Below are 18902 nucleotides of genomic sequence, written 5' to 3'. Positions count from 1 at the left end.
TGACATTAAAAGGCCAAAAATTTAATTTTATGTAACTGTTGTTTAAATAATCAGTTAAGCATGATTTTAGCTATATTTATGCTAGTAATGCTCACCCATACAGTTTTTAATCCTTAAATAAACAGGGTTTTTACATTGTTCCTGTTGGTCTACATTGAATTGATGATGTCTAAAATGATTGTTGAATCATGATTTTTACCAGATTGCACGTCTGAAGTGTGAACCGCCAGAATTGGTGACGATGGTAGCAAGTATCAAGGCTGGTTGTTGGATGAGAGTGGTGGTCAGTGGACAAAGGTATGCTGGTAGGTGAACCTAGCGCTTTCTATTTCAAATTTCTCGAGTCAGTCATTCGGAACAAAGCGCTGTGGTCGGTTATGATTGTCGTTCCGTTGTGCTCGAATCCAGTAAATGTTTTATAACTGTTCTTCCCCCTTTTTATGAATAGTTTTCCGTGAATCGGCCGGGTCGGGAATCATAGATAGGATGTCCGGAAGGGCTTTGCCTCGTCGCTGCTCCTATCTTATCGAAATGTTTACTTTTCCCATTCCCTGATCAGAAAATCTGTCCAGAGTGTTGAGTTTTCCCCTTTTGACTCTCGTGTCAGGTCAGCAGCAGCGATGGTCGTCCTCACGGAAGAGATGCTCATCGCCAGGACGAAGCAGTCCAATTTAAAAGCGATCACGAAGCTCAACTGCTGGTGAGTCAATACTGGAAATATTGGTGTTGTTTTGTCGATAATCAGCGACTGTCAGTACAAAGACGATTTTGTTTTCTTATTACCAGGGGCAGCCAATTGTCAGACGTGAGCATCCTGAGGAGGATGACCAACGTCGTCGTCCTGTCCTTAAGGTAAGTCCTTACACCAACTGTCTAACTTAAGATTAAGTACTGTATACAGCTGTGACACCTCAGTCAGGTTTTGATAACTAAAATCACCTTCTGACAAAAGATTTGGGCCCATAGAACCATAGGTCTAAGATGATAGATCCATATAACATGACTAATCCATGACAATAGACATATCCACTCAACTTGAGCTGATTTCCAGCCTTTGTTTTGATATTCCTGCATCTGTGTTGTTAGATGTTCAAGACTAAACCAAAAAAACCTATCTTAATCTATTGCATAATTAAGAAAAGACAAGGTGTCTCAATTTGAAAAAAATAAAACTGACAAGATTGTTGGTTTAGAAGATGATATATTGACTCAACTTATCCGCTTTCTAGGCTTTCTTGGTCATTGCAACATCTGTATAGCTAGATTTACCAAATTAAACTTAACTCTAAATTAGTTGATAATTATTACATTAAGAAATCACAAGGTAGATCATTTTTAAAAAAAAGTTGTATTTTTGGAAAATGACAGATTGACTAATCCTTATGATTTTTTTCAAGGTTTGTTGTTCTTTTGCGGTGGACTTCATTATCAAAGGTTGAATAATAAAAATAATACAAATAATAAACCTCAAAGAATTTTGACAAGTTTTTTTGTTTTTTTTTGGAAGATGACAGATTGATTAATCCTTGTCAATAGTCACATCCGTTCAACTTGAGCTGATTTTTAGTCTTTTTTGGACATTGCAACATCTGCATAGCTACATTTACAAAAGTAAAAAACAACCTAAATTAATCGACAGTTTATTACATAATTACGCCAAGTCAAGTTGGATTATTTGTTTTTGACTTTTAACTTTTCTCAATCTCTAAAAAAAACATTTTTGTAAAGATGGTACATTAAATAATCCATGCCTATAGTAGCTCTGCACAACTTCAGCTGATATTTAGGCTTTCTTGGACATTGCAACATCTTTGTAGCTAGATTTACAAAATTAGACTAAAAAACCCTAAATTAACATAGAATTTATTACATAATTAAGAAATCACAAGGTAGGTAATCCTCACCGATAGTCGTATGCACTCAATTTGAGCTGATTTTTTATTTTAATTCTCTCATTCATGTACAAGATTAAACCAAAAAACTCTTAATTTAATTAATTGCATAATTAATAATCCTCCAATAAGCAGTCACATCTGCTCAACTTTAGAAGATTTTTAACTTTTCTTGTACATTGCAAAATCTGTGTAACTAGATTTACAAAATTAAACTAAAAAACTCTACATTAATGTATAATTTATTCCATAATTAAGGAATATTAAGGATGATCATATCTTTTTCTCCTGAAAATTGCTATCAATCTGTAAAAAAACGAAAACATTTTGACAAGTAGTTTTGTTTGAAAGATGGTATGGGGGTCAATTTGTCATCTTTGAAACAAAACTACTTGACAAAATTAAATAATTTATTACATAATTAAGAAATCATAAAGTAAATCCTTTGTTTTTCACCTGTATTATTGTCTTTAATTTAAAAAATATTAATAATAAAAAAAAGTTTTAACAGTGGATTTGTTTGGAAGATGACAGATTGCCTAATCCTTGCCAATAGTCACGCTCAGCTTGAGCTGATTTTTAGTCTTTTTTGGACATCGCAACATCTGTGTAGGTAGATTTACAAAATTAAACTAAAAAAACGAAAATTAAACTAAAAAAACGTAAATTAATCGATATTATGACATAATTAAGAAATCATTTTTGTAGATCATTTGTTTTTAACCTGTAGTGCTCTCAATCTGTCAAAAAAGACAAGTTGTATTGTTTAGAAAATGACAGATTGACTAATCCTTACAATTTTTTCAAGGTTTGTTGTTGTTTTGTGGTGGAATTCCATTATCAAAGGTTGAATAATAAGAATTATATGAATAATAAACCACAAAGCATTCTGACTAGTTGTTTGGGAGATGACAGCTTGACAAATCCTTGCCAATTGTAGCATCCGTTCAAATTGAGCTATTTTTTAGTTTTTTCAGACATTACATCATTTGTTTAGATAGATTTACAAAATTAAACCAAGAAAACACCTAAATTAATTTATAATTTATTAAATAATAAGCCAAGTTAAGTTGGATATTTTGTTTTCACTTTTTAACAGTTCTCAATCGGTAAAAAATATTTTGGTATATAAAATGATAGATTGACTAATCCATGCTAATAGTTGCTTCCACTTAACTTAAGCTGTTTTTTAGCTTTTATTTGAACATTGTGGCATTTGTATAACTCAATTTGCAAAAGTAAAATAAAAAATATCAATTAATTTAGAAATGATTGCACAATTACAAAAATATTAGTTGAATAACTTTTGTTTTTCACTTGTAACGGTTCTTAAGTTGGGGGAAAACATTTTGACAAGTTATTTTGTTTGGAAGATGACAGATTGGCTAATCCATGTCAATGGCTAATCCACTAGAGCTGATTTTCAGCCTTTGTTTTGACATTCCTGCATCTGCAGCTAAATTTATACAATTGAACTAAAAAGAATAGAACTCTAAATTAATAAAATGAGTAATTGCAAATTTAAGACTTAAGCTGTATTTTAGCTTTTATTTGGACATTGTGGCATTTGTATAGCTCAGTTTGCAAAAGTAAAATAAAAAATATCAATTGATTTAGAAATGATTGCACAATTACAAAAATATTAGTTGAATAACTTTTGTTTTTCACTTGTAACGGTTCTTAAGTTGGGGGAAAACATTTTGACAAGTGATTTTGTTTTGATATTTATTTTTATATATTTAGCTGATCAGTATTTAAAAAAAATTGTTATCCCATTAAAAATAGAATAATAAATAAATTAAGTTTCCATTTACTCAGTAATTATAATTTTTTATTTGAAAAAAACAAAAAAAAACAGCTAATTTAACAAGTAAGCCATGAAAATAAAATCAATAAAAATGAAAATTCACTGGAAACTTTCTCAAATTTGAGGCAACTAGACAAAGGTAACATTTATTTGTCGACTGTAAAAAAAACTTAACTGGTTAAAAATCATTACTGGCAAAATAAACATTGTTAAGGACTGTACAGTCTAATTTTTGATTGTTCAAACATCATTGGTAAAGACATTTCTATGATATTTACTGATAGGCAGAAAATGCTAACATATTATTATTAAATTATTTGCCAATGATTTCATTTGTGAAAACATCCAATTTAATAATTACCAATGAAACATTAAAAAGATCAAAATAAAATTGATCTAGATTGACAACAAACACAAAAAAAACTATTGTGTAATATTAGTCAAGAATAAATCAGTTAAGAGCTTATTTGCACACATGTACTAATTATTGTTGAATTAATTAAACCATTTAATTGTACTGAGTTTTTGAAAGTCAAATGATACATGGAAAGCCATTAAGATGTTTGTTTTTCACGTGTGTCGTACTTTTCTACTTTCGGCCCAAAACAATGATTCATTATCATTAATTCAACAGTGGAAAAAACAACAAAACAATTGCATCCAAAGATTGACCGATTAAAAAATTTAATCGTTAAAATTAAGACTTTACATATGACACATACAATGTTCTAATTTTTAACCAATTTTAATAAAGTTGAAAAAAATATGTTGGCTAGTTACTATCATTTTGGTCTACCTAGCTTCGCCGAATTCTGCTGTTTCAGACATGTTTTGGCATTTCGCCATCTTCAGTGGTTGGGTGATGTTTCTGGAGTGGAGAAAAAGTCATTCAATCAGAAATCACACAAACACTGAAGATGGCGAAAAGCCGAATCGCATCTGAACCAGCACAGATCAGCAAGAATAGGAAGACCATAATGATAGGTAACTAAACAATAGATTTATCACCCTGCAGACCACAAAAGGAAATCTCACAATTTAAAAACATGTTTTTTTTGTTTTTGTTTTTTCACCAATGATGCAATATAATGATCATGTATTGATTAAAAGTTTAAGCTTGATTTATTTAGACAAACTGAAAACCTAAAAAAGTGATATCAAATCAATTACGATAACAACTACATCATGTCACATTATGCCAATTATGAATTATTATTCAATTTACTATTATAATCACTAATTTTTTAAAAATATTTTTATTTTATTTTAGACCTCAAATTATTTATTTTTTAATTTGGTTTTGTCTATTTGACATAGAGCTAGTTTTGGTTTAAAAATTAATCATGTCCTTAAGTAATAATAATTTTAACAGATTACCATAAATAAATAAGTTAAACAATTAATTTAATTAATAAAGTTCTATCAATCCTAATAAGTAATTACATTTAACAACTTAATAATTAACATAAACAGAGAACCTAAAAATTAGTAGACCTCAAATTATCAGCTAATGTTAATTGCTTGGTGTGCTTTTACTACTTTGAACCAACATGAAAATTGCCCCATTCGCCATCAATCCTGATCATGCTTGTCTGCTTATTCTTACTGTTGTCAGATGTGTTTCAGCATTGTGTGATTGCTGAGATTGGACACAGATCCAATACAGAAAATGTTGAAATGCCAAAAAGTGTCTGTCAGACCAACACTGGGAATAGACCAAATGATATGTAACGACCAAATGCAGAGATAATCTCACAGCAGACGGTACAGAGAAAACTCACAGTATTTCTTAATTGCCGAATACTGGGAAAAAATTTAAAATAACAAACACCCCCACAGGGGGGGGGGAATTATTAATTATGACTGTGTGACGCTAGTTAATGACTAAAGTTAAATAATCCTGTCATATAGGAGGGCTTTAAGTCCAACTAACTGTTGTATGTCACAGAAAAGGTGTCAAACCACTTTACCATTTCTATACATTTTTCATATTTATTTCTCAATTGTAAAAACCCATGGGCTATGCTGGGATTTGAACCCAGAACCCTAGCTTGGCAATATGAGCCAGACTAACTGGTCATTGCAATCCCCTAATTCTTAAGTAGATATCTTATAAATTTTAGATCATTGTGGCAATAGTAACGATTGATATGTGACAATATGATTTTTTGTCTTTTTTAATTGTTTCGTATGTTTTTACACAGAGACAAAGCAAAAACTGAAATTATTATTGAACATCATAAGTAATAACTTCATTTAACTATACTTTTTTATCTAAGGTATTGATTGAGGTGAAAAAGAATAATTAATTGAAATAATTAATATGGTCAATTATGACTGCTTAACATATATAGTTCAATAAGTAATAACATAACTCTAAAATTATAATAACCTATACCGACAAAAAATTCATTTCATAAATATTGCATAAAATTACTTAACAAAATAACGTGAAAAAATAAAACAAAAGTGATCAATTATTAATTATCACTAATCCTTTTTCAAACTTTGTCAGTAAAGACATTGATCGTTGTAGTTTGATCATTTGTGACATTCTCCCTTTACTTATATCATACTAGATTAAAAACTGAAACAAAAATTTTTATTTTGCATTAGTGCTAAATTTCTGGAGATTAGTTGAAAACAATGGAGGAATAGTTTTGACATGAGTTTTTTCTCTATTTAGTGAACTTTTGTCATTATTGTGCAATAAAGGCAGAATTTTTTTGCTGTAGATGACAGCATATCAAAAATATATTTTATATTTAAAAAAATCAGTTTTGAAATAAATTATGCTTTATATTGCACATTAATTTTTTTTTAAAGAATATACAATGGTTATGAAAAAGTTATTACAAGTACTGTTTCTGTTAAAAAAGCCTGTATATTTTCAACCCTGATAGAATGACACTTGATTACAATTCTAGATTATTATTACTGTGTGCCTGTTTGATATCCAGGAGTTTGGACAATTAAACAGGCAATATTTCTGGAGATTTGAAAATCTCACCGATTACTCATATACTGCTATGTGGGAAGTTTGTTATGGATGTAACAACAGAGTCTGTCTGTGGGTGTGTTGCAAGGTTTTTTACTCCCACATATTTTTTCAATCCGTTTCACAAATGGGGATATTGCACAATAGGAAATCCCAATTTGTTGACTCTTGTGGGAGGAAAAGCCCTTCAGCCTTTTTCTTTTTACAATTTGCATTTGTTTTCTTTTAATATTAAAAAAGATCGGATAGGAAAAAAATAATTATTTAAAACAAGTTTAGTAATATTTTCTGTAATGCACATTAGTTGTAATTATAAATGGATTCTGTGAACGACTTCCAGTTAGTGCCTTTCTTTACAAAACAAATATTTCTTATGTAATTGTACTGAATCTGATTTTCCCCTTAATGACTTTTTGCACAGCTGAAATACAATTCATTTCTTTCACTTTCAGTCTGTGTAACTTATTAATTTTGTCTTCCTCACTCAACAGTCTGATTGTAATGCGTGAAGGAAATGTTAAAAAAAGAAAAAATTGATTCGGGGCATATTCATTTGTGACACAAGTTGGGCTCTGACCTTGTGAATCGCAAAGTACAATACATCCTGTCTATTACAATCAATAATGTCAAGCTTTTGGCGCTTTGTGCAATTACACATGACAAAATTGTCAATTGACAATAGTATCCTATACTTTTCAACATACCTAACTCAAACCTAAACTACACCTTTTGGCATAAAAAAACCTTTAACTGAATATATGTATTTATTGCATATGTTTTAACACAATTTAAATTGTAAATTTCAATTCATGTAATTTTTTAAATATAAATAAATAAATTAATTAATATTCAAAATAGCTAAAACTTCTATATTATGTTGATTAATTATATTGCATTTCATTCATTGGACTCATTTTGTCCTACAATAAATTTTACCTATTGGAAAATATGATGTTAGGTTGAAAATATTATGGTATATTAACTGTACTTTATTGCATCAGGAACATACAACCATTTAGACATATCATTTTATTCGCATGCTTTTCTAAAATTGAAACCAGACTGAAGAGGGGAGGTTGGTGCCCCCGAAATCGATATCGCTGTAATAAAATGATATGTCAAAATGGTTGTATGTTCCTGGTAAAAAAAAAAAAAAAAAAAAAAAAAAAAAAAAAAAAAAAAAACAACGATCGTAAAATAAGTGAACAACCATGAAGAAAGAAGAGAAGAATAAATATTTATTGTATCAGTTTTGACTGATTACTTGAAAATACATATTTAAACCAAAAATATTGAAATATACAATTTAAATTAATTGATTTTGAGTAGATTAATCCTTTTTAAAAATATTTGTATTTGTGATAAACAGATTTTTACATTTGTGTCATCATTGCAAGAGAGTTGAGACTTGGTTGAAATTAATTGTGGGAAAATGGACTTCACTAGAGCGCAACTAAAAATTCAAATTATATTGCTATTACTTTAATTAGTCCATGTTCTTCATAAATGTTACAATCGATTAATGAATAAAGATATTATTAATTGTGCATGAGGAATTATTTAATGTAATACATAATTAAATGATCTTTAGATGAAACTATGAGTTCCCGAAATGCCGAGCAAAATGGCTGAAACATTCCACAGATTTTCCTCCTTATTGCTTAAACAAAAGCCCTCAATTTATTCAGAAAGTTATCAATAGTATAAATTATTAAATATAAGAGAAAAAAGGTATTTTAACTATTACTATTGTTGTGTTATTGTGTCTTATATTTTATACTGACTTTTTAGTACTGAAAAGTACTATACTGTACCACAATGGCTGTATTTCACTCCCAGAACCACAAATCAGTTTCAAGTTAAATGAAATATCCCTTAATTGTCCAAATTTTATGAATTACATAGTCCAATGGCATTTGCCTCTTTTGCCTGCCACAAGGCAAGAAATTCCAGGAGTTGGACCTTACTGTTTTAAAATACAAGGACAGATTCACTGATTCAAGTCAATTTTTTGCCAAGTGAGGGTGAAGTTCTGTCATACAATTATATTTTACTGACTTCTCCAAAACTGTGGATGAGCTTTCATGACGCCCAGACAATAAAAAACTAGACTGCGCAGTTTTAACAGTCATTGATGGCATTTTGGCTAAAAATCCTTATGCTGAAGCACACAGGACTCCAGCTGAAACAATGCAAGATGAAACTTGAACTTGCATTTTGTTGATAGTGTAGATAGATTTGACAAACCTACAGATGAAACAGCTGGAGTTTTCCATTCTTCTGAAGGACAACCTCCAGATCGACACATCGTTGTGCACTATAATCAAAGCGTCTAACTGTTTTATGCCCTCGTTCCGTGTGTGAGCCAGGATGGGACTCCAAAATGACCAATAATGGCATGAGAAACCAAACTCGTTGTGAATGTAACAATGTTACAGTTTGCTTGCTATCGACTTATCTGCAATCTGTTTTCATAAATCATATTCCATGATTCCGATTATAGAAGGGGCTAATTGTTCCAACAGGGTGCTAATTATTATTAATCACCAAGCCTGGAGGATCGTGGTAGCCAAGTGGTCAGAGTGATAGATTCTTGTGCGTTCATTCCACCCCTGGTATTTTGTTTTTCATACACCACTTCACCCAAAAATACAATCATACAATTAATTCATCACTCTCTGGCTAATATTGAGAAATAAGTTCAATTAAAGAAAAAAGTAGCATTTATTTTGCCTTCATGAATAAATAATGATAGATTTCGTTTTATACTTTTTTAACATGTTAAACTTTATATACTAATTTTTTTTTAATATTTTTTTTTGCTTATTAACATTACATATTACTTTCTTAACCTATTATTTGTATTTAGTTTGTGTTAAAACCTAAAACGATGATTGTTTTATAATAAAAATATATAGTTTAGTTAGTAATATCATAATTATTTCACCATTTTATTACTTTATTACAAATTGACATGTTTACAATTTGTTATCGTGCCCTGTATTTACCTTTGCTACGGTTTTTAAGGGTAATAATGTTTGATGTTGTGTGGAAACATTTTACCTGGATAGATAACATCAGGAAAATTCCCATGGTTTTAATTGGCCAATTATTTGAGCCAGCTTTAATTTCTGAAACGTTATCCTTCACTTTCATCTGTTACTATTTTTCTGCACTGAATCTGCTTAAGGTAATGAATTGAAAATTGATTTCAGCGTAAATTCGATCACGTCCCTCGTGGATTTTCAGTTTTGCAAAAAGCTGCAGGACCTTTTTATACGTAAAAACAACATCCAGGATTTGAACGAAGTCGTCTATTTGAAGGACCTCGAACATCTGAAACACCTCTGGCTCGGTGAAAATCCCTGTGCAAATGTCGACGGGTAAATAACATTTTAAATTGATTTTTTTGTTTAAATTCTTTATTTGTTTGTAAAGATTTTTATTAGATTAAGATTAACTTATCCAGTTTTCATATATTCAGTTAATTATACGAAATTTTTTGAAATGTGGCATGGGCGATTGAAGGCATAGTAGCTCAAGTGGTTAGAGAAGTGGTGTATTGAGCCGAAGGTCGTCGGTTCAAATCCTGCCTTTGACACAAATTTTTCGTTTAGAAAAAATTGAGTATAATTAATTGATGTGTATGTATAATTAAGAATAGCTTGATAAAAATAATAAAAGTTGGTATAAACCAGTATTATTCTTGTATTTTATTTGCAATGCAGTTTGGGCCATGTACCTGGTCTTTTTTCAGAACAGTTATTAGAGCTTGAATTTGAATACCTCCCCCCCCCCAAAAAAAATGAAAATAACAATTCGTTAGGTTCTTAATTAAGAATTCATTTTTTGATTTTTTTAAAGATACCGACTAGCAGTAATAAGGGCATTGCCAAAGCTTCAGAAGTTGGATGATGATCCGATTGATTCTGCCGAAGTCCAGAAAGCACTGAAATATGGCCGGGTGCTCATTCATCCCGAACAAATTGGGGTTTGTATTTATTTGAAAAAAAAAAAAAAATAGACATGTAGCTGTGTTTTGCTTGTTTATTTATGTTATAATAATTAGTCTAGTATAATAATTAAATTAGAAAATATAGTAAAAACTATTTACTTGCTGTATAAGCATATTTTTAATAAACTTCACTGCTTTTATTTATTGTTAGTATCAATAATTAGGTTGTTCCAACCAAATTAATTTTTATAATACGTATTTAGTTGAATTTTAAAGTGTAAAATCTTTTTGAAATGTAATTTTATGTATGTAAATAATTTTGAAATTGCAATATAAAAAAAAAAGTTTTTTCTTAACTATCTAAGTTACTGCTTTCTGCAATGGTAAAAAAATTACTTATTTAAATATTGTATTTCGTTTTCACACATGCATTTCATATTTGAGTTATCGCATGATTGCTTTATGAAATGATATCACATTTTGCATTCACAGTTGTCTATATTTAATTTTTTAGGAATACTATTCCGACCCCGATGAAGAGTACGAACCAGAGTACACTCAAGAACCACAGGTGTATTTATTCGATATAATTATTGTAGTTTCCAACCTGTCTTAACAAGTTTCGCATATTCTCATATTGCCCGTCTTATTAAAAATAAATGTTAAAATCAAAATTTTTTTACTAATGAACTTTAATCTGTTTTGCAATAATCTTAACATCCAGATTAGTGCAGATATATTTTTATTTGTCTTATGGAAATACAAGTTATATTTTGTAATTTTAGTTTTACAATTTGGTGAATTAACTTATTACACACCATTGATTTTCTTTATATTTCTTCTTCTTGAGGTTGATTATGTAAATAAAATATTTTTTCCGAAAAAGTGTAAAAATGATTGTGTAAATAGTTAACGTATTTACATTGTCCTTACATATTTGACATAAATGCTAAACAGGGTTTTCAAAATTGGCGTTAAGCAGGGTATTTTAAAATTTACCAAAAATGATTCCTAATTAAAAAGTTGCACTGCCCACATTTTCTTTAAAGAGCACTGTAGATAAAGTTTCTTAAGTTTGCAGATGACTGAGTAATGCATTTTGAAAATAGATGTATGTATTGTAAATGAAGTTTTCCTTGCATAAATGTAATACATTTAGAATAAATCACTTTGTTTTCTGACAGAATGTTCTCGAAGTGACAATAATTTTTATTTACTGTGTTAGTTTACTCATTGTAGTTTTATTTTATTAAAACAACTTATTCCATTGTAATAATTATTGTTTGTATTTGTCAAGATATTAAAATGTAGACGACTATAGATAAATCTTATAAAATATTCTGTGAGAAGTAATTAAGTGAATTAGAAATTATTGCTTGTATGTTTTCATGATGCACTTCTTGCAAAATTTAGTTATTTAAAGGTTTCCCAACTTAAGAAATCTTTTCTGAATCTCTCCTCTATATCTACTGTCATTCTGTGCCTTCTTGGTTTTGGGTTGTTTACTTCCGCCATCTTCTTTGCGGTGTGAATTTAACTTGGAATATTTCTAGGACAATTCTCCTTCTCCCGATGAGAGCCCTGTCGAACCGACTACGAGAAATAGTTATAGCCCAGAACCAATCGTCCAGTGAGTTTCAACCTCTTCAATTTATGCTTTCTTGTATTTAGCTTTGGGGTTACAAAATAGACGATTTTTTAAATTATCTGCACTAGTTGTTTATGTTTGCTGTTGCAAACCGAAGATTTTTAACTGCTTAAATAAAAGTTTTAAAAAATTGTTTTTCCTTTTTAACACTTCATTGAATTCTATCTTCTTTTATTCTAAATCATACAATAAAATTCATATTTTTAAAATGTAACAACATATCATTTATCATTTTTTTAATTCAAATCTAATCGTTAACTTTTTAAATAAAAAAAATGAATTAATCTCTTTTCATTTCTCCCAGGGATAATAATGGGTCAATTTTCATTTTAATCACTTTCATTTTATAAATTATTGCTTTAATACTTTTACACAGTATTTTAGATTATTTTTTATAAAAACATTGTAACTAAAAGAAATTTGTTCATCAAGTGCGTATGACTTAAAATAAGGGATTGTTTATGATTTTATTGATTTAATTTGAAAATATCCTATTCACCAAATAATTTACTAATGATCTTATCCCAAGTAACATTCCCAATAATTTAATTTTGTAGATATCAAAGGGAAAGGGAACATGTTCCAAATAATACAACCAATGAGGTAAATTTTAATTTTTTTTATATTTTAATTTTTTATACATTTTAATTTTTTTAGTTATATTTTTATTTATTGTTTATTGTTATATAGGAAATTGTAATAAATATTATTCAATAATTGCTGTTTAATTTTTTTTAATTAATTTTTTTTTAAATAGACTGAGCAACATTACAATGATGTAAATCAACATGGTGATTGTGTTTCTGATGCAGATATGTATAGAGTTAAGGTAATTTTTTTTAATAATTATGTTTTAAAGACATTTTGAGTTTATATTTATTTTAATGTTTATTACAGTATGATGAAAAAATGCCTGATGTTCCCCAACGCCCACCCCAGATTGGTGTAATTCACAGAAGTCGAACTGTAAGTTTGATATGATCATTTATCGCTCATGACACTGACTTTTTTATCTCAACCAATACCTTAGATAAAGATTAATTAATTGAAAGATGTTAATTGGTCAATCGGACTACAAAATCCAATGAATTTATCATTTATGTTGCCTTATGTGTGGGTTTGCCACCTTATTGGCCAATTTGTGCTTGTAATGTCTCAAAAAACCACGACTGTTCTGTTTTTGGGCATTCAGTGGAAGTGGCTATCCATCACATTTGATTGAAGTGAAAGTATATCAGAAGGGCTTAACATTACTACTTAGGTGTTGCAGAAGATGGGGATTTTTTCAAATCATTTTTAAATAAAAGCCAAAAGGCAGTGTTGGGATTTGACCCAGAACCACTAATGCCATGATTCAGCAGATTTGATTTATAATGATTTAAGTATAAGCTGTCAGTTTAACCTCTATAATTCTGAGTGAAATGTACTCAAATTAACACGGCTAACAAAGATTTTTTTTTATAACACATTTTACTAAAAAGAGTTTAAAATCATTGGTTTTTCCAGTTATTAATGCATTTTTCAATTAAACATTCTAAAGTTTTAATATTTTAAAATACAGCTTCCTCAAGAACGCTGCTATTCTCCGGACCTTGTAAGCAGTAACAACAGCTATGTTGTTGATCCAGGGTATAGAACGTCTACTCCTGTATATGCAAATAGTAATACAAGAAATGTTGTGAGTCATAAAGAATTTGAATATGTATACGTAACGTATCTAATTTAACATTGTCAATATTTTTTAATATACAACTAATAATAAAAATACAGTTAACAATAACAAAGGAAAGCTTTTTGCTTCAGTGCTTTTTTGTTCCAAAAAAAAAAAAAAAAAATTAAATATCAGCAGTACTGCTTTGAATATGAGATAAAGAATACAGTAGCTGAAGTTGGGTAAAAATGCTTTCAAGTAAATCAACAATAAAAAATTGAAGATTAAAAAATGGGCTTTAATAACATAAAATCTTATTTAACATAGCTTGCCCATCTCTGATTGTTATGGTGATCTATTAAGACACCACTACAGTTAAATAATATAGGAAACATTTATTTTTTTAACTTTTGTTGGAAAAAATAGTCTTTCTATACATTTTAATTAGCTAAATGTATTTAGCTTAGCATGGTCTGGGTTGATCTATCATAAAGGAAAATATAGGAATCAGCATGTACAACTCTTTGCAGAAGTATGTAAGGTTTATTAACAAGGAGAAGCAATGGATGTGGGATCGTTGAGTTTAATGAAACTTTTTTTAGGCGATACTAGGTTGAAAAAATTAGACACAAATCTTAGATTTGTACCATTATAAAAAAAAGTTTTATTCACTCTAAGATGCACAAATAAGAATTTTCATCGTACTGTTTTCGCGGTAGCAATTTGTATCTTGCTGATGTCCAGTGGTCCACTGAAATTTCATAATCTGGATTTTATTTTAAAAATTGTGTTATTACAGTAGAAATCCGTTTATCCTGGACTTGAAGGGACTGGGACTTGTGATTTTATTAGTATCCTGTCGTAAAAAAAAACACTTTTACACTGGAACACTTTTATTCATACATCAGGTTACATTTAAAGTAATAGATAGTTCACTAATTTCGTGGTCCGCTTGACCAGTTAATATATTACAATTAATTAAGGTTGTTAGTTGAGATAAAAAAGTCAATGGCATGAGCGGGATTCGAACCCACGATCTTCGGCTAGGTACGCCGCTGCTCTACCACTTGAGTGAGCTATCGTGACCTCGAATCCCGCTCGATCGTGCCATTGACTTTTTTATTTCAATTAAAAACCTTAATTAATTGTAATATATTAATTGGTCAAGGGGACCACGAAATTAGTGAATTTAATGATTTAAAATGAAGTATACTTCATTAAAACTCTCCGTGGCCATTTCATTTGTTGTCGAGAATCCAATCCGATTACATGACATTTGAAAAATGGGAAAAAGGAGGGAAAATTCAAAAGGTGGGGTTGAGATGGGAAGTTGGTGTCACGAGCAGGATTCGAACCCACGACCTTCGGCTAGATACGCCGGATCGAAGTCACGATAGCTCAAGTGGTCGAGCAGCGGCGTATCTAGCTGAAGGTCATGGGTTCGAATCCTGCTCGTGCCGTTGACTTTTTATCTCAACTAAAAACCTTAATTAATTGTAATAGAGAGTTTTTATTAGTTTTATTTTTGTTTAAGTCCGGACACGCGTTTCTCGAAAAATTTATAAGTAAAAAATACCTAATAAAAATATACATAATAAAAAAAACCTTTTCAATGAAAGCCTACATACGAACAACATGACACAACAATTTCTAGTCTTTTAAAATAGTATACACTTTTTTATTTTTAAATATATTTTTTATTTTATTTCTTTTTTTATTTCTTTTATATTTTTTAAACAAAAACGTGACCATTGGCCTCTCCAGCCTCTTCGATCGTGTGGGTAGTGGAAGGGTGATTTGGTGGCCTTTACTAATTTCGAACGACAAATTAAAGGTCCTAAGTTGAATTATGAATTTAAAAAAAATAATATACATACATTGAGAATCATGAAAAATTATAAAAAAGTGTGGTGTTTAGTGACAGTTAATTAATGATTATTTGGAGATCGTGGGACTATACCACTATACACTACTATACCGACCACATCTCACGATGTCCAAATATTTAAAAAAAAAATCTTTTATCAAACGGGTCCGGATAATTGAGAAGGCTGGATAATCGGGGTCTGGATAAATGGGTACAACTGTTGGAAAGCAAAATGTCTACTCTTTCAGCATACATCATCATTTTATATTTTATATCATTATAAGTGCTCAGATGTTTTATTTTTATTTCTATGGTTCTAATTTACTTACAAAGGCAACATCTATGCCATTACGCATAATTTATATGGTTTTAAACACCTGTAAAGTTTCCGATTGATCGGTGTAGTTGTTCCAAAGTTTATCACAATTATTGTGATGTTTGAAGAAAATTGAGGCTAAAATTTCAAGTAAAAAAAATTTTTTTTTTTTACAAAAATTTGTGTTCGAGGGTTTTTGAAAATACAAAACACAAATATCAATTTTGTCATAAAAAAGTTTTGCTCTAGACAAAACAACAAACAAAGTGTATATTGGATGCGTTCCTAAATGTAGCACAGGCTTTTGATGTCTGACACCTGGGCATGCTTCATAAACTAAAACGCTTCTTACTCCTTATTACCTGAAATCCTCTCTTAAATGACCGGTGCTTCAGAATGAGGTGCAGCAAGTTCTCGGAAGTCAGACAGATACAAGCTGTTGTCCCACAAAGGAGCATGCTTGGTCCATTTTTTATGTCATCTATACTCCTGACCTACCTGCATATCCCAATACCATTGTAAGTGGCGACTGCACTACGACCGTATAATCTCTCTTTATTTTCTTGTTTTATCTAAGTGATAAGACAGTAGTTGGCATAAGTGCTTCACTACTTATTTTTGAGTAAAGGAAGGTGAGGTTCTAGAATTTAATGAACTGGACAGTATGTTCTTCAACATTTATTTTAACACACTTCTTTTAAATGTACACAAACAACACAAAAAAGAACCCCATGTTAAGAGACAATAACTTAACTTGGACAATAAAGAAGACGTCTAGGACCGAAATCTGCCTTTTCCCTCAAAACTAAACTAACCTTATACAAAATTTGATTGTGACCATTTTGTACATACGGTGTTGTGGTTCTACCAAGATATCCAACCTGTCCAATCAAAAGCCTTCGGGCAAATTGTTAAAGCTCGACTTCACTATCCACAACAATCTCAACATTCCTTATGTCAACGTACTGATATGTTCTCGATTCTAAAAGTTTCCCACCAACCTCTCAATCCAACTTAACCCTACTGACCTAACCCCCTCTCAACACATTCCCATCTCAAGAACCTGCTACATCGCTTTAATTGACGATGGCCTCGAGACCTCCTTTGGCTGGTTTTTCAGGACACGAGTCCTCTGTGTGTAGCATTGGCCTTAGGACGCACTGTGTGAAAAATGTACTTGCTTTGTCACTCAATCATTGGCAAGAATACTTCACAAATATGCTTCGTATGCTTTTTAACCTAGTATTATTTAAAAAAAAATTCATTAACAATAATGATCCCAAGTCTGGTGTCTACTTTTGTAAGCAATTTTTGGTTTAATGCTAAATGAACGATTAATATAAAAAATTATAAATACTTTAGCAACCGAATGTCCAGTCTGAAGCAGAATTTTCATACAATAATGACTGGAAGAGAAGGAGTTGCCAATCTACCTGTTGTATCCAAGGGACCCAAAAGAGGCCAAATGAACGAGTAAGTTTGTACAATATTGTTTTTTTCTCACAAAATGACATTGTAATTGGACGTTTGCAGCGGACGAATGTACTCAATGCTGTTTTGTGCCTTGTGAAGGAGCTGGACTATCCCAATTTGGAAGTCGTTCAAATGGCGGTGAAATGCAGGATGGAAGAACTTGCAGAAATGTGATTACTATTTTTTAATTAGTCAGAACTAATGAATAACGTCCATACTGCTCGACAAAATATTTCTAACTAAATTGGCATAGACTTAGAGACACAGATTGTGATAGTAAAGAAATTTTTGTTCGTACAATTAATGTTATATGGATTTTGTTATCTTTTCTACATTTCTATGTAAATAAGGAAGTGTTGTGGCCCTGTACTTGCTTGCCATTTCTTTTACTATTGAAATTAAGTGCTGTGTGATTAGTTGTGCATTGTTAAGTTTTTAAAAATTTATAATTTAAATGTTTACCAGTTGATTTTATTTTCAACTAGTATAACGTGTGCAATTATTTAGAATCAGTTACTTTTAGCTACTGGTGTACCTGGTTCTGTTGTGTCTTAAAGTCGACCCTACAATTTTTAACCTATTTGATAATTTATATTAACTTAAAAAAACCTGTACTTACGTTTTTATTTTGGAGATTTATTTATAAAAGTTTTATTTTTTATTTATACAGATTTAATGTCTAAATAAAATTTTTACACTGTGGTCTATTAAAATGTTAACAGTAGATTCACCTTAAAAATTATGTTACTTGTTGTCTAAGACAAAATTGATAATTTCTTGATGATTGGTCACACCAATTTTATAACAATAAAGATTAATCAAAGTAACTTTTCTCATTGTATCAACCTGCGTTTACCTTTTAATTTGTGTTTGTGGTATCTTTTTGTACAGTACTGAAGTAACAGTATTTGCTTATGATAATATAATTTATGTACTAAGGAGTCAATTTTGCTTTTAAAGAAATTTATCCACATTCATTAATTGATAATAAATTACTTAAAAGCTAATTTATGTTGTAACACTACATGTCACATAAGTGGGGAAAAAAAATCTTTTTGGACGGGGTGGTATAATGGGCCCGGCTGAAGATACAGGACTCTAAGAAAGCGGGGTGAGGACGGCGAAGGTCAGGGGGGTTTGGGAAGCGGAGGAGAGCGTAGCGAGGAGGACGGCAGGGGCCCAGCTGGAGCATCCGAGAGAAGAGGTGTGGAGCAGTTGCGACACGATGGTGAGGACGCGAGCGAGAGATGAAAAACAAAATCGGTGATGGAGCTACTCGCACCCACAACTCAGGT

At 30.6% G+C, this 18902-nt stretch overlaps 1 protein-coding gene across 5 annotated transcripts; it reads left to right on the top strand.

Annotated features, from left to right (window-relative positions):
* The first annotated feature begins 290 nt into the window (after nt 1-290).
* LOC106667077 (protein C21orf2 homolog) lies at nt 291-17910 on the top strand. Of its 5 annotated transcripts, none has more exons than XM_014394756.2 (12): nt 292-700; nt 787-852; nt 9913-10080; nt 10562-10688; nt 11167-11223; nt 12206-12282; nt 12858-12903; nt 13058-13129; nt 13198-13266; nt 13862-13975; nt 17497-17607; nt 17668-17910. In XM_014394756.2, exons 1-12 carry the CDS (start codon nt 621-623, stop codon nt 17779-17781), a joined length of 1101 nt encoding a protein of 366 aa, XP_014250242.1. In that variant the 5' UTR covers nt 292-620; the 3' UTR covers nt 17782-17910. The 5 variants fall into 5 exon arrangements, with proteins under 5 accessions (XP_014250243.1, XP_014250242.1, XP_014250241.1 ...); XM_014394755.2 differs by having other exon boundaries at nt 293-700; nt 13862-13978; XM_014394757.2 differs by lacking the exon at nt 11167-11223 and having other exon boundaries at nt 291-700; nt 13862-13978.
* Nucleotides 17911-18902: the final 992 nt, after the last annotated feature.

This window comes from Cimex lectularius, unplaced genomic scaffold, assembly GCF_000648675.2.
Source record: "Cimex lectularius strain Harlan isolate CLEC.00 unplaced genomic scaffold, Clec_2.1 scaffold181, whole genome shotgun sequence".
NCBI lineage: Eukaryota > Metazoa > Arthropoda > Insecta > Hemiptera > Cimicidae > Cimex > Cimex lectularius.
Note: the sequence above shows the minus strand (reverse complement) of the source record. Positions and strands in the feature narration are given on the sequence as shown.